General features: G+C 45.5%; 3 protein-coding genes across 3 annotated transcripts; 1 reads left to right on the forward strand and 2 right to left on the reverse strand.

Annotated features, from left to right (window-relative positions):
- Positions 1–4,632: 4,632 nt before the first annotated feature.
- LOC126567913 (polyribonucleotide nucleotidyltransferase 1, mitochondrial) lies at positions 4,633–7,123 on the reverse strand. The gene is made up of 3 exons (XM_050224276.1): positions 6,984–7,123; positions 4,918–6,910; positions 4,633–4,854 (listed from the first exon to the last, which is right to left on the reverse strand). Exons 1-3 carry the CDS (start codon positions 7,121–7,123, stop codon positions 4,633–4,635), a joined length of 2,355 nt encoding a protein of 784 aa, XP_050080233.1.
- Positions 7,124–7,456: 333 nt separating this feature from the next.
- LOC126568256 (NADH dehydrogenase [ubiquinone] 1 alpha subcomplex subunit 9, mitochondrial) lies at positions 7,457–9,039 on the forward strand. The gene is made up of 3 exons (XM_050224702.1): positions 7,457–7,612; positions 7,747–8,816; positions 8,884–9,039. Exons 1-3 carry the CDS (start codon positions 7,573–7,575, stop codon positions 8,977–8,979), a joined length of 1,206 nt encoding a protein of 401 aa, XP_050080659.1. The 5' UTR covers positions 7,457–7,572; the 3' UTR covers positions 8,980–9,039.
- Positions 9,040–10,404: 1,365 nt separating this feature from the next.
- On the reverse strand, positions 10,405–12,378 carry LOC126568098 (synembryn). Its single transcript, XM_050224515.1, has 4 exons — positions 12,298–12,378; positions 11,857–12,218; positions 11,604–11,778; positions 10,405–11,424 (listed from the first exon to the last, which is right to left on the reverse strand). The coding sequence occupies exons 1-4, from the start codon at positions 12,376–12,378 to the stop codon at positions 10,405–10,407; spliced, it is 1,638 nt and encodes a 545-aa protein (XP_050080472.1).
- Positions 12,379–14,432: the final 2,054 nt, after the last annotated feature.

Here is a 14,432-nt window from a genome sequence, read left to right on the forward strand (position 1 = left end):
AGACGCGTCTAATAGTATGCAGCACGCCTTGTTCGAATAAAAAATGAGCGAGTTATCGCTGATTACCCACTGGCTAATGTGGTAACAGAAACACCCATAAAATTCCGCCAGCAGCTTTCCCGTGTAAAATCATTAGTCGGAACGCCCCGATCGAACCAGAAATGACCTAGTTATCGCCGATTTTCCACAGGAGTGCTGTAGTTTTTCCGCCATAACTGGGAAGGGGGTTGGTTGTTTTACAAAAAGCTGCGCGGTCCAAAGACACATCCAACGAATTGCCGGAATTTCCGATCGGCTCAGCAATGGCCGAGTTATCGTTGATTTTCCACGGGAATGCTGTTGGCTGAATTTCCCGGGAATTGTACGAAAATCCCCCTTAGTTCCCTTTAATTTTGATAAACATGTTGTGGAGGTTTTTTTTAACGGATATTTAAAGAAAGGAACAAAAACGAGAATAAATAACATCAAATTGAAAAACACACTTTAACTGAGCTGGTAAAGTATCTGTCTTGACGGAAAGAAATAATTTTCCAATCCGTTTTTAAAATTTCCATTTGCTACTTCCTTGCCTGGCATGCTCTCCTGTTACTCCTGGTCGAATTTTGTCATGAAAATTTGCCACTGGGAGCGTCTGGTAGTAACAGGAGAGCATGCATACGAGGAGGTAGATAGTAGCGTCAATTTTAAATTTAAATTTTCATGAAATATTTCAAAAGCTTTTTAAAAGAGCTTTTATAACGATCCTTTCTGCGCCTATCAGTATGCAATATGTATGAAATAAATAGAAAGCTTTAGGTTGCTATAATTACGTAGTTTTTTGCGCCGCAACGTATGCAATGCGCAATGCATCCAGTCGAGCGAAATTCGATTATTTTTTGGCAAAATACCTACTGACTACCTTGTTCTAATATTACTCATGACCAGTTTCCGTAATAATTGAATAGTGGGACGTTGTAACGTGGTGAAGTGTTCCACAAAAAGATGCGCGGTATAAAGATGCATCCAACGGTATGCCGGACGCCAGGATCGGACCAAAACTGAGCGAGTTATCACCGATGTTCCATGGGAATGCTATTCTTTTTCCACATTAACTGAGCAGGAGGTGGAAGGGCTAAAGACGCACCCAACGGTAGGTCATTCATCCCGATCGGTCCAGGAATGGCCGAGTTATCACTGGTTTTCCACGGGAATTCTGGGTTTTTTCTCCATAACTGGGTGAAGGGGTGGAGGTATCGGGTTAAGGTGTTCTGCAAAAAGGTGGACGGACTAAAGACGCATCCAACAGTAAGTCATTCATCCCGATCGGTTCATGAATGGCCGAGTTATCGTCGATTTTCCATGGGAATGTTGTAGTTTTTCCGTAAAAGCTGAGGAGGGGGCGAATGGATCGGGTTGAGGTGTTCTGCATAAAGGTGGACGGCCTCAAGTCGCACCCAACGGTAGGTCATTCATCCCGATCGGTCCAGGAATGGCCGAGTTATCATTGGGTTTCCACGGGAATTCCGGGTTTTTCCTCCATAACTGGGTGAAGGGGTGGAGGAATCGGGTTGAGGTGTTCTGCAAAAAGGTGGACGGACTAAAGACGCATCCAACAGTAAGTCATTCATCCCGATCGGTTCATGAATGGCCGAGTTATCGTCGATTTTCCATGGGAATGTTGTAGTTTTTCCGTAAAAGCTGAGGAGGGGGCGAATGGATCGGGTTGAGGTGTTCTGCAAAAAGGTGGACGGACTAAAGACGCATCCAACGGTAGGTCATTCATCCCGATCGGTCCAGGAATGGCCGAGTTATCACTGGTTTTCCACGGGAATTCTGGGTTTTTCCTTCATAACTGGGTAAAGGGGTGGAGGAATCGGGTTGAGGTGTTCTGCAAAAAGGTGGAAGGGCTAAAGACGCATTAAACGGTAGGTCATTCATCCCGATCGGTCCAGGAATGGCCAAGTTATCGCCGATTTTCCACGGGAATGCTGCTGGTTGAATTTTCCGGAAGTTATTGGAAAATCCCCCTTAGTTCCCTTCGATAATCAAACACACGTTGTGGCGGTTGTTTTAAAAGATTTTTAAGGAAAGAAATAAAAATGAAAGGAAATAATTTAAAATCGGAGAAAAAGTTTAAATTGTGCCGGCAAATATTTGTCTTGTCGGAAAGAAAATATTTTCCAACCCGGTTTTAAAATTTCAATTTGGTACCTCCTCGGAATCATGCTCTCCTGTTACTCCTGGTCGAATTTTGCCGCATCGAAGTTGGTCAGATTTCGGCCGAAAATCTGCCACCGGGAGCGACTTGAAGTAACAGGAGAGCATGAATTCGAAGAGATAGCTCGGGTCGACCGAAAAATCGAAAATCCAACCTAAAAACCCAAAGTCAATTTTAAAAGTTGGTTTCCAAATAAAAACTTCCTCCGCTACTTTGAAAATGACTTTGGATTTTAAGATTGGATTTTCGATTTTTCGGCCGGCCCGAGCTACCTCCACGAATTCATGCTCTCCTGTTACTACAAGTCGCTCCCGGTGGCAGATTTTCGACCGAAATCTGGCCAATTTCGATGCGGCAAAATTCGACCAGGAGTAACAGGAGAGCATGATTCCGAGGAGGTACCAAATGGAAATTTTAAAACCGGGTTGGAAAATATTTTCTTTCCGACAAGACAAATATTTGCCGGCACAATTAAAACTTTTTCTCCGATTTTAAATTATTTCCTTTCATTTTTATTTCTTTCCTTAAAAATCTTTTAAAACAGTCGCCACAACGTGTGTTTGATTATCGAAGGGAACTAAGGGGGATTTTCCAACAACTTCCGGAAAATTCAACCAGCAGCATTCCCGTGGAAAATCGACGATAACTCGGCCATTCCTGGACCGATCGGGATGAATGACCTACCGTTTGATGCGTCTTTAGCCCTTCCACCTTTTTGCAGAACACCTCAACCCGATTCCTCCACCCCTTCACCCAGTTATGGAGGAAAAACCCGGAATTCCCGTGGAAACCCAATGATAACTCGGCCATTCCTGGACCGATCGGGATGAATGACCTACCGTTGGGTGCGACTTGAGGCCGTCCACCTTTATGCAGAACATCTCAACCCGATCCCTCCACCCCTTCGCCCAGTTATGGAGGAAAAACCCAGAATTCCCGTGAAAAACCAGTGATAACTCGGCCATTCCTGGGCTGATCGGGATGAATGACCTACCGTTGGATGCGTCTTTAGTCCGTCCACCTTTTTGCAGAACATCTCAACCCGATCCCTCCTCCCCTTTACCCAGTTATGGAGGAAAAACCCAGAATTCCCGTGGAAAACCAGTGATAACTCGGCCATTCCTGGGCCGATCGGGATGAATGACCTACCATTGGATGCGTCTTTAGTCCGTCCACCTTTTTGCAGAACACCTCAACCCGATCCATCCACCCCCTCCTCAGCTTTTACGGAAAAACTACAACATTCCCATGGAAAATCGACGATAACTCGGCCATTCCTGGACCGATCGGGATGAATGACCTACCGTTTAATGCGTCTTTAGCCCTTCCACCTTTTTGCAGAACACCTCAACCCGATCCCTCCACCCCTTCACCCAGTTATGGAGGAAAAACAAACCATTCCCGTGGAACATCGGTAATAACTCGGCTATTCCTGGGCCGATCGAGGAACACCCGCATACCGTTGGATGCGTTTTTGGACTGCACATCTTTTTGTAGAACATCACCTCCCGATTCCACCATCCCCTGCCCAGTTAATGTGCAAAAGAAGAGCATTCCCATGGAACATCGGTGATAACTTGCTCAGTTTTGGTCCGATCCTGGCGTCCGGCATTCCGTTGGATGCATTTTTATACCGCGCATCTTTTTGTGGAACACTTCACCACGTTACAACGTCCCACTATTCAATTATTACGGAAACTGGTCATGAGTAATATTAGAACAAGGTAGTCAGTAGGTATTTTGCCAAAAAATAATCGAATTTCGCTCAGCTGGATGCATTGCGCATTGCACACGTTGCGGCGCATAAAAGCTACGTAATTATAGCAACCTAAAGCTTTTTATTTATTTCATACATATTGCATACTGATAGGCGCAGAAAGGATCGTTATAAAAGCTCTTTTAAAAAGCTTTTGAAATATTTCATGAAAATTTAAATTTAAAATTGACACTACTATCTACCTCCTCGAATGCATGCTCTCTTGTTACTACCAGACGCTCCCAGAGGCAAATTTTCGATCGAAATCGAGCCAGTTTCGATGCGGCAAAATTCGCCCAGAAGCAACAGGAGAGTGATTCAATCCGATTCCTCCAACCTCTGCTGAGTTATGACGGGAAAACAACAGTATTCCCGTGAAAAATTGGTGATAACTCTCTCAGTTTTAGTCCGATCAAGAGGTTCTGCATTCCTTTGCATGCGTCTATGCATCGCACATCTTTTTGTGGAACATCCCAACCCGATCCATCCACCCTCTGACGAGTTAATCCACAAAAACCTTTTTCCGCAGTTTTTCCGCAATAACTGGGCGAAGGGGTGATGGGATTGGAAATCAAATTTTAGATTTGAATTAATACTTAACGATACAATATGTACACATTTATTTTTTCTTTCGATTCTTCTTCTAAACTACCTACCACAAGAATACGAGTGACAAAGACTAACTTTTCACACCTTCGACACCGTCGTTTGTTTCATTCGTCCCACTCCTAGTTCCGGCAGCGGCTGCGGCAGGACGATCGAGATTCCGGATCATGGCAGTAGCTGGTCCTTGTAGCACTTTCCGCGACAGGCGCATATAGCCCGAGACTGGATCGCGTCCAAAGTATTTAACCTGTATTTCTGTACCCACTTGCAAGCCTAACGCAGACGGGTGAGCAATCTGGAACGAAACCAATGGATCAAATAGAGCGGCAACAAGAGTTATCCGTATCTCAAAGCTTACCTTGCGCTGATCGAGCTGTGAGTTGTGAAGAAGTGTTGGTGGCATCGAAGGATACAGCGTAACCATCACGCCCGTATCCCTTAGCTCCACTATCCGGGCTGTGTAGATCGCACCAAACTCCAGATCCGGTATCTTCTCAGCTTTCAACAGGTTTTCCAGATATTCCTTCGCCTCGTGCATTGCTGCCTCAGATGGCGCAAATATCCGGAAGCTTGTTTCATCGTCGGACGTTAGCTGTACGCCCGTTTCGAGGTAAAGTCTTCGTAAATTTGTTCCACCAGGACCGAGTAGTTTTGAGCGTTGGTGTGCTTCGATCACCAATCGATCCGTTACTGGCCAACAATCCTTCCGAACAGTACGGGCCGTACTGATCGATTCATCCATCAGGTCTAGAATTTTAAATCTTGCTTCCATCGCTTTTTGTAGTGATTCCATCACTACTTTTAAAGGTATTCCCGGCACCTTAATGTCAGCCTGTATTGCTGTCATACCGCGTCGTGTTCCTGCCACTTTCATGTCCATATCACCCATATAATCTTCAATGCCGAGCAGATCCGTCAGTATGCAATAATCTTCCAGATGTTTCGTATCGTTGTTTTCGTACTTTGTGATCAATCCGATCGCTACACCGGCGGCCGCTTCCTGTACAGGAACGCCTGCATCCATCAGTGCCATCGAACCGGCACATACCGTTGCCATCGAGCTGGAACCGTTCGATTCCAGCACCTCGGAGGTAAGTCTTATCGTGAACGGATGTTCGTTTGGAATAATTGGTACGAGACCCTTCTCAGCGAGCGCACCGTGTCCAATTTCACGCCGACCGATTGGACCGATTTTGCCGGTTTCGCCCGTCGCGTACGGAGGAAATTCGTAATGAAGGAAAAAGTTTTTTGATTTCATTCCACTATCGAGTGATGCGATCGGATCAAGCCGTAATGCACTTTCCGGAGAATCCAATGCAACAGTACAGAAAACCTGCGTCTGACCACGCTGGAACAATGCTGAACCATGCAGTGGTTTGTGCAGATTTACGGAGCAACTAATTTTCCGCAAATCATCAAGTCCTCGACCATCGCAGCGTCGGCTTTCTTCAAGCAGCATCTCACGAAACACACTCTTGACGAACTTATTGTACGTCTCGGATATTAGACTCGGATCGGCCGTCGGGTAGCTCGACCAAACCTTATCGATCGTATCGGTGCGTGTCTTGCTGACTGCCTGATCACGACTAAACTTGTCGTGTGAATAGTCTCGAAATATTTCCCTCAGTCTCATTTCCGACATTGTCCGGACGGCGCTCTGGATTTCCTCATCCACTGCCGGAAGTGGTTCGAGTGGTCGTTTTGCTTTTCCGCAAGTCTTCTGCAATCGCTCGATACCGTTTACGATAAGCTGTGCCTCTTTCGTGCCCTTCTTAATGGCCATACGTAGCTCGTTTTCGTTCACAACGTTCCCTCGACCTTCCAGCATGACGACCAGGTTTTGTCGCGTTGCCGTTACGACCAGATCGAGCGAACTCAGTTGCATCTCTTTGCGGGTCGGATTGATGATTACCTCACTGTCTACGAGACCTACGCGAACCGCTCCTACCGGACCATTCCAGGGGATATCGCTTAAGGCGAGGGCAGCCGATGCACCATTTATTGCTTGCACATCCGGTGGGTTTGCGGAATCGATTGCCAGCATATTACAAACGATCTGTGTATCGTACCGGAACTCAGCCGGAAATAGGGGCCTTATCGAACGATCGACTAATCGTGCCGATAGTATTTCCTTCTCGGAGGGACCAAGTTCACGGCGCAAGAAGTTAGTCGGTATACGACCGGCAGCCGCCGACTTTTGTCGATAATCCACCACCAACGGCAGAAACGAGGCATTTTGTGACTTTTGTTTCGCTACCGCCGTTACCATTACAGCCGTATCGCCTATCGTGACGACGGAACACCCGTCGGCGAATCGTGCATACTTTCCAGATGATATTTTTAATATTCTCCTACAAATAGAAAGAAAGGCATTTTATTTCAACTTTTCACGCAATACCGCGCTTTGAATGTGGGGACACATACCCGGTACTGAGAGCTACATCAACTTCTGATTGTTCGAGTGGAGGCGTAATCAGGCTTCTTCTAGCCGTCCATCGTACATTTGGCAGAAAGTGAAACACTTTTCTTCGATAAAAACTAAGTTTTGTAACATTGTGTAACATTTTAAAGCGCCAAAAATTGTTCGTTGATGCTAAGAACCACTTTTCCGGGGGGAATTTATCCGCAGCCACACTATTTACGTGAACCGGCTGTCAAAAAAGGGGGAGAATAAACTAATGTAAATATTATTATTTCAAGCGTCTGATGGCGTTTCAATCAAACGTTTCGAAACTGTCACTTTTTGCAAATTTTTTTTTATAAACATTTTGAAATATTTGCATTATATAAATACTCAAGAAATACATCTTTGTGCACCTTAAGGAAGGTTTTTTAATTAAAAAATTAAAATTGTTTACTGTTGACGTTTGGTAAACGTCACCAATTTGCAGACGATAGTTTGACAGCTGGCAAATGATTTTTCTTCCCAACTAAAAACACCAGGCAGGGAAGGAATCCGAACGAAAGAACTGCATCGAAAGGGCCCCGTAAATTGCGGTTTATTGTCCCGAAAATGGCATCTCTAATCCTTGTAAATGGGGTGCAACTGGCAAGTAAGTGTGCGCCAGACCGGCAGCAATCTTTCCGGCCACAAGCGACATCCGTTTCTGTACCCAAATCCATCTGTTTGTTATGTAATTTGTTTTGGATGGTGCTAATCGGAATCGGTTCTTTGCCTTGCTTTCAGAACAACAAACCGGGCTGCTCGGGATCGTCTGTCTGAAGGCCAACTATAGCAGCGATGCACCGCGCAAGATTAAAACCACCAATCTAGCCGCTATGAAACGCGGTACCGGTGGCCGTTCGAGTTTCAATGGGATCGTTGCGACGGTGTTCGGTAGCACCGGGTTTCTCGGTCGTTATGTGTGCAACAAGCTGGGAAAAATTGGCAGTCAAGTCATCATCCCGTACCGGGCGGATCACTACGAAGCGTTGCGTCTCAAGCTGGTCGGCGATCTCGGCCAGGTACTGTTTCATCCGTACAATCTGCGGGATGAGGAAGCAATTTACAAGGCGGTTAAATACTCGAACGTCGTGATTAATCTGGTTGGACGCGATTGGGAGACGAAGAACTTTACCTTCAAGGATGTGCACGTGGATGGCGCACGCCGTTTGGCACGGATTGCTCGTGAGGCTGGAGTAGAGAAGTTTGTTCATGTGTCGAGCCTGAACGCGACACCGAACCCGCAACCGTTCTTCACGAAGGAGGGCAGCAAATTCCTGCAGAGCAAGTACTACGGTGAGCTGGCGGTGAGGGAAGAGTTCCCGGAGGCGATCGTATTCCGTCCGTCGGACATTTACGGCCAGGAGGATCGTTTCCTGCGCTACTATGCGCACATTTGGCGCCGGCAGTTCCGTGCCATGCCGCTGTGGTACAAGGGCGAGCGCACGATTAAGCAGCCGGTGTACTGTGCGGATTTGGCGCAGGGTATTGTGAACGCGATCAAGGATCCGGACAGCCAGGGCCAGACGTATCAGGCCGTAGGTCCGCGTCGGTACAAGCTATCGGCGTTGGTGGACTGGTTCCATCAGGTGATGCGGAAGGATGAGAAGTGGTGGGGCTACTATCGGTACGATCTGCGCTACGATCCGACGTTCCGTATGAAGGTGCTGCTGACGGAGCTGGTGTCGCCGTCGTTCCCGATCGGCGATGTGCATACGGAGCGTGTGGAGCGTGAGTACGTGAGCGACGAAGTGCAGAAGGGTGTACCGACACTGGAGGATTTGGGCGTCAATCTGACGTACATGGAGGATCAGGTATGTATTAGGGAAATGGTCATATCCGCTCTAAAACACAGATCAATGGGTAAATTTACATTTTTAGGTTCCATGGGAACTGAGACCGTACCGTGCCGCCCTGTACTACGATGCTGAGCTAGACGAATTCGAAAAACCAACGCCACCACAGTACATCCAGTAAAGGAGCATGGCTTCCGTGCGTATTCTAGTGTAGAGTGCGAGCGAGCGAATTGTGGTTGGTTGTTACTACTGCAGCATGTAAAAAATAAAACCCCTTAAGCAAGTAATTCAAACAAAAAAGCAAATAAAAAAAATGGTCGAAAATTAATTACAAAAATGGTCTCGAACTTGAGGTCTTGGACTTTCACAGAGGTCCTTTAAGCTTCTTACGGCACTTCGACGTATAAAGAGTTATTATTAGGACTGGATCTGGAAAACTGAAGAAAAGTCAATGAAAAAGAACGCCACCTACCAGGACAGGGTGTCACATAATTTAGGTAGTTTTACTTTATTGGCTGAAGAGTTGGCTGGAGATCCAATGAATCCGAAATCCGAAAATAACTAAAACCACAACAGTCTACACAACATTCAGGAGTTACGAGATATAAAATGAGGAACTAAAAACACTAAATATGACCAGACTCAGGGTTCTGGGCCACAACCGAAACACAATAAATAACAACATCGAATGGCCAGCAGTAGCAGTTGGCATGCAAGACATATAGAGAGCGCAGCGAAAGCCGCGTTGGTGAGATGTGTAGTGGAAATAAGTGGATACATATCGACTGGTACGGTGGGTTGCAAAAGTATTCGTCTAACAAGATATTTTTACTCAAAGCTCTTTTCTGATCAAAATTGGCCAATAGGAGCAATATTCACTAGGAGATTTTCAAAATTATGATTTTATACGAATACCAAAGTTTGGTCTGTCCAGATATGTTTTACTTGCTATCATCGTGAGCAATGACTCGACTCAAATTGAAGGACTTCTTCATCCTTGGATGTATAGATCGGTCCGAAAAACTCGTCTGGACTGGATAAAAAATATGCTGCTAGACGTATACTTTTTGGCACCCCCATTGCTTCGCTACATATCCGTGCGCTTGATGCTTTATGAAGCACATTATTCGTATGTTAACATTCTCTTTTTTTGCATCGCTTATCGCCCCGTGGAATTGTTGGGATCGTTAAAAACGTTTCCCATTCTCCGCAACGGAAACGGATGTAGTTAATATTTAAAACACCAAAACCCCCCGGGGGCCCAATAAAAATTGGCAAAACGGAAACATAAATACGACGGGAACATTAACATCTACATTGCGCATCCTTCCGGATAGGCGAACGATTTTGGCAAACTTGGTGCTGCCCGCGACGCAGAGGGACCAACGATCGTCGGGATCGCCTACTGCGATGAATATTTGAGCTAAAATAGTTTTGGCATCGCGTGTGTAGTATGTAGCCATTTTTTCTCTCTCTATTCGCCTACTTGGATCGATTGTAGCAAAAATACTGCATGGTCGTTGAAACCATTTCCGCTGAAAAAACAAATGGAAAACAATAATTTCCTGGAATGCTCTCGCTAAAGCTGGTTTCCTTCTCCGCTTTCTTAAGTTTTACGCTTGTGGTCTCGCTGCTGTTCCGGTATCTCATCCTGCAGCTCCATTATGTGGTCAACGGCCTGCGGTCTTCCATCGTCACCGATTTTACACGGCTGTATTAAACCTTGACGCTGCAGCTTATCCATCAGCTTGACCAACTCCATCGCTTCGTACTCCTTCTGCTCCTCGGACATGCCTTCCAGTGGGTTCGGTTTCGGTGGTTCGTAGCATCCGATGACCGGGTTTATGGCATGCTGTATCTGTTTGTACTCCTCCGTATCACTGTCCTCACTGTCGGAGGAATACTGTTCACCTCCATTCCCGGTACGACCACCAAGCAGTCCACGATTTGCGAACAAACCGGCCGCATTTCCGTATCCGGTGTACTTAATCATTCGTCCAACATTTTCCTTACAAAGAACAAACAATAGCTCAGCCGACAGGTCAGCGATCTGTGTACAAGGACTGGTCAGCAGAGAGCACAGATAGTTTCTTAGCTCTTTACCGATCTCCGGACGATCCCGTACATCACGCAACGGTGGTAAAATGATCGATCGCACATACCGACGATGCACACCGTCCGCGCGGACCGCCTTTATCAGCACCGTCAGTATTGGTGAAAGCATCTCGTATTGATCCGTTTTCTTTTCCGCTTTCTGGAAGTTTTTGCGTAGAAATTCGACCAACACGTGCAGCACGTATACATTGTTGCCCTCGAACGGTACGACAGCGGGTGGATCGATACCGTCACCGGTGGCTGGTGGAGTGTCCTGCTTTGCGTTCAAACGGCAAACGAGCTCAACGTAACAGCTTACCGGTACGCTTGTGAGCAGGTTGACAATATTGGAGTGAAGCAGTACAATCTTGTCCCGGTTAAGGGTGCGATAGAAGAACAGATCATGCAGTACGGTTACCAAACGATGGAATTGGGTCGCTTCTTCCTCTTCCGGTACGAGATTGTCCGACGAGCGGACCGTTAGATTGAATAATACTTTCAGCACTTCGTTTATGAGATCTAAATCTTTGTCCTAAATCGAAAGGGGAGAGCGAAAAAGAAACCGAAGATTAGCTGATGGGCCTTTCAAGAGGAAACACGGATTCAGGGGTGGCCACTCAAATCAGGATTTTAAATTCCCGGTTTTTTGCCGGGTGAAACAAATTCCCGATTTTCTCCGTTGAGTACCCAGCTTTGGAATTAGAAACTTACGCTAAACTCCTTAAATATTGCTGCCTGACTCATGAACAGATCAAGCGTTTCCACCAGGTACACCAGCCCGTGCAGTTGATCGCGTACTTTGGCTCGAATATCACAATTGATCGCTGTCAGCAGAAACAGCAGCTTCATGTCGAAATACTTGATATCATATCCGTACGGTGCTTCCCTAGGGAAATTGGAATTAGAAAATAGAATGAAGTTCTCCTGTTTTGTCCCTTCGAAGAGCTTCCCCCCAATCACCTACTTGTACATCTTAACACGCCTTATGATGCCCTCGGTGGAAGCATTGTTGAGACACATCTCCTGACACTTGGTGCTCTGGAATATCATATTGCTAAGACATTTGAGCGCTTCCACCTGTACCTCTTCCGGTGCGTCACACCCATCCAGCGTTCCGATGCCGGCCAGCTGCAGCAACCCGTCGAGCTGCTCCACACTGACCGTCTCGTTTAGATACGTTTTGTCGCGGGCCAATACTTTAATCGCCATCAAACAATCGACCCGATGGGGCATGACCGGGTCCGCCAGATATTCGAACAGCTTGTTCCATATCAGCACCCACTGGCCCGTGCTGGTAAAGTGCGTGAAGTTAAACACTTGGGAGTTCTAAAACCGCAGGGGAAATCCGAAAAAACAATAGTTAAGTTGACGAAACCAGACATGCCTACCCCGCGAGGGAATTTACCTGTTTGTTGAATTTCACCAGCGCTTCCTTTATCCGCCCATAATCGCCGCTGAGCAAACAGTTTAAACTTTCCACATCCATCGCCTTATTACTCTATCCTGCTGGTGTAAACCGTGGGACAGTATGCACTATAACTAAGTTAACTGGTGGACACCGTTTAGCGGACCGGTACAATCACGACCACGGTAGCTTTATGAATAAATTGGATTATCGTATTTTGGGGGGAGATGGCGAAGACTTTTGGACTGTGTGAGCAAATCGATCGCAATCAAAACAAAAAAGCAAAACAAGCACATTGATGGTGGGGGTGGTGTCAAAGTGACAGCTGCCTTCAAACATCGTTTCAGATGGCAGAGGTGTCAAATGTTATTGTTTTGGAATGAATAAAATGCAGAACTATTAACAAAAGAAAATGTAATAGTTATTGCTCCAAGGTCTGTTTCTTTTCTTTCTGATCACAAGATTTATGATTGAGTTATATTTAACCACTCTTACAAAAATTGGAAATCACTACGGTTGACTCGTTGCGTCGTATGCAGGGGTCGTTTACGCTGACGATTGAGCAACCGCCAAAAATCTGGCCGTCCATTGACTACAGTTCAAATCCCATCTGGACCACTCTACCTAGTACCAGAGACTAATTTTTCTATAAAGCTATTCATTCTATACGGCCGGTATTACCTAACAGGTCGATAAAGTCAAGTGGAAGACTTGAATGAATGAGCCAATCGAAGTAAAAATGTAGTTCTAGATCACAATAATCCAATAAGATTCCCACCTACAAAAAAACTGATATTCCAATAGAAGCTCATCCGAAACTTGCGTGAGTATTCACCAAAATCAGAACAAGTTTTTGTTTGTTTTGTGCATGCTTTCTTACGCCTTGATCTTTATGATATTCTTTATTAAGAAATGTTTGCTAGATGTACAAGATGCAACTTGATCGTGCTAGATAAGTTTTATCAGCTTTTAAATCATGTTTAACCATGATTGTAGTGATGTTTATCATCAGTAACAATCATACAGTGATAAGCGGGAAAGATTTTTTCCCTAAAGCATTAAGTACGTATGATTCACGCAAACGATCTTATCCTTGTTTGAGCATCCTTTTTGACTTGTGTATGTGTGATCAACACGGTTCAGCTTCAACTCACCCACACTGGCTTGAGCATGTTGTGGAATCCTATATTCCTATGCACAAAGAAGCATAAAGCAAATGTAACGACGAAATGGAGAGAAGGAGGACACAAGACGAGGCTTGCATAAATGTTGGAAAACAATAGTGGAATGCAATAGTCCAAAGTGAGCACTCGAACATAGAACAGTGCAGTTGAGGTTTGTGGATGAAGTGAATAGATTGTAAAAACAAATTGAAAAATTAGAGCATAAAGAGTCTTGAAGGTAAGCTTCGGATGATTTTCTCAAAGCAGTGATGGTGTGTAAAATTGTAGTGGAAAATGCCTGTACACGATCTTCACGTGACGTGCAACGCGCCCAGACATGTGAAGATGCACTCTTTCTTCCCATCGTACAGTGATCGCGATCCTCCACGGTGTGTGAACATTCCATTTGACCTTTTTCCACCGTCGATAAGCGGCGGCAAGAGCAGCCGTCGTATCGTGTTTCGACGATAAAACCATAGCCACGCGAACAGCGTGTACAGTATGGAAAATAGATACCGAATACGAGCGTCACAATGTAGCATGGATGGATGACCGTTGGAGGAACACGCGGCAAACAGATGATTGATCGTTTAGTTCCACTACTTAAAAAAAAAAAACAGCATATGCAACACACAACAACATTAAGAAGCTTCTTTATGAAATATTATCCTCTCGATTATACGTATTAGTGCAAGTCTTGGGCATCGTGAGTTCTTCTTCGCTCCCAAATGCATGAGCATTAATTATGCTAAACCAAAAACAACACCACGTTTGGGTATCCACGTGTGCGTTAGGGGCCTCACATAACGCGCTGAAGTACTCGTGTGTGTCGAACAGCAGTCAGCTGTATAATATTGGCGCTGATCGAAAGCATTTGTCCCATGTCGAGGCGGGGTCTGTTGTTATCTTTGTCGCCACCCAACACCCCCTAGCCTCCCGTAGTTGTGAACTAGTATTGGTGAATGAATTTTA

This window comes from Anopheles maculipalpis, chromosome 2RL (genome assembly GCF_943734695.1).
Source record: "Anopheles maculipalpis chromosome 2RL, idAnoMacuDA_375_x, whole genome shotgun sequence".
NCBI lineage: Eukaryota > Metazoa > Arthropoda > Insecta > Diptera > Culicidae > Anopheles > Anopheles maculipalpis.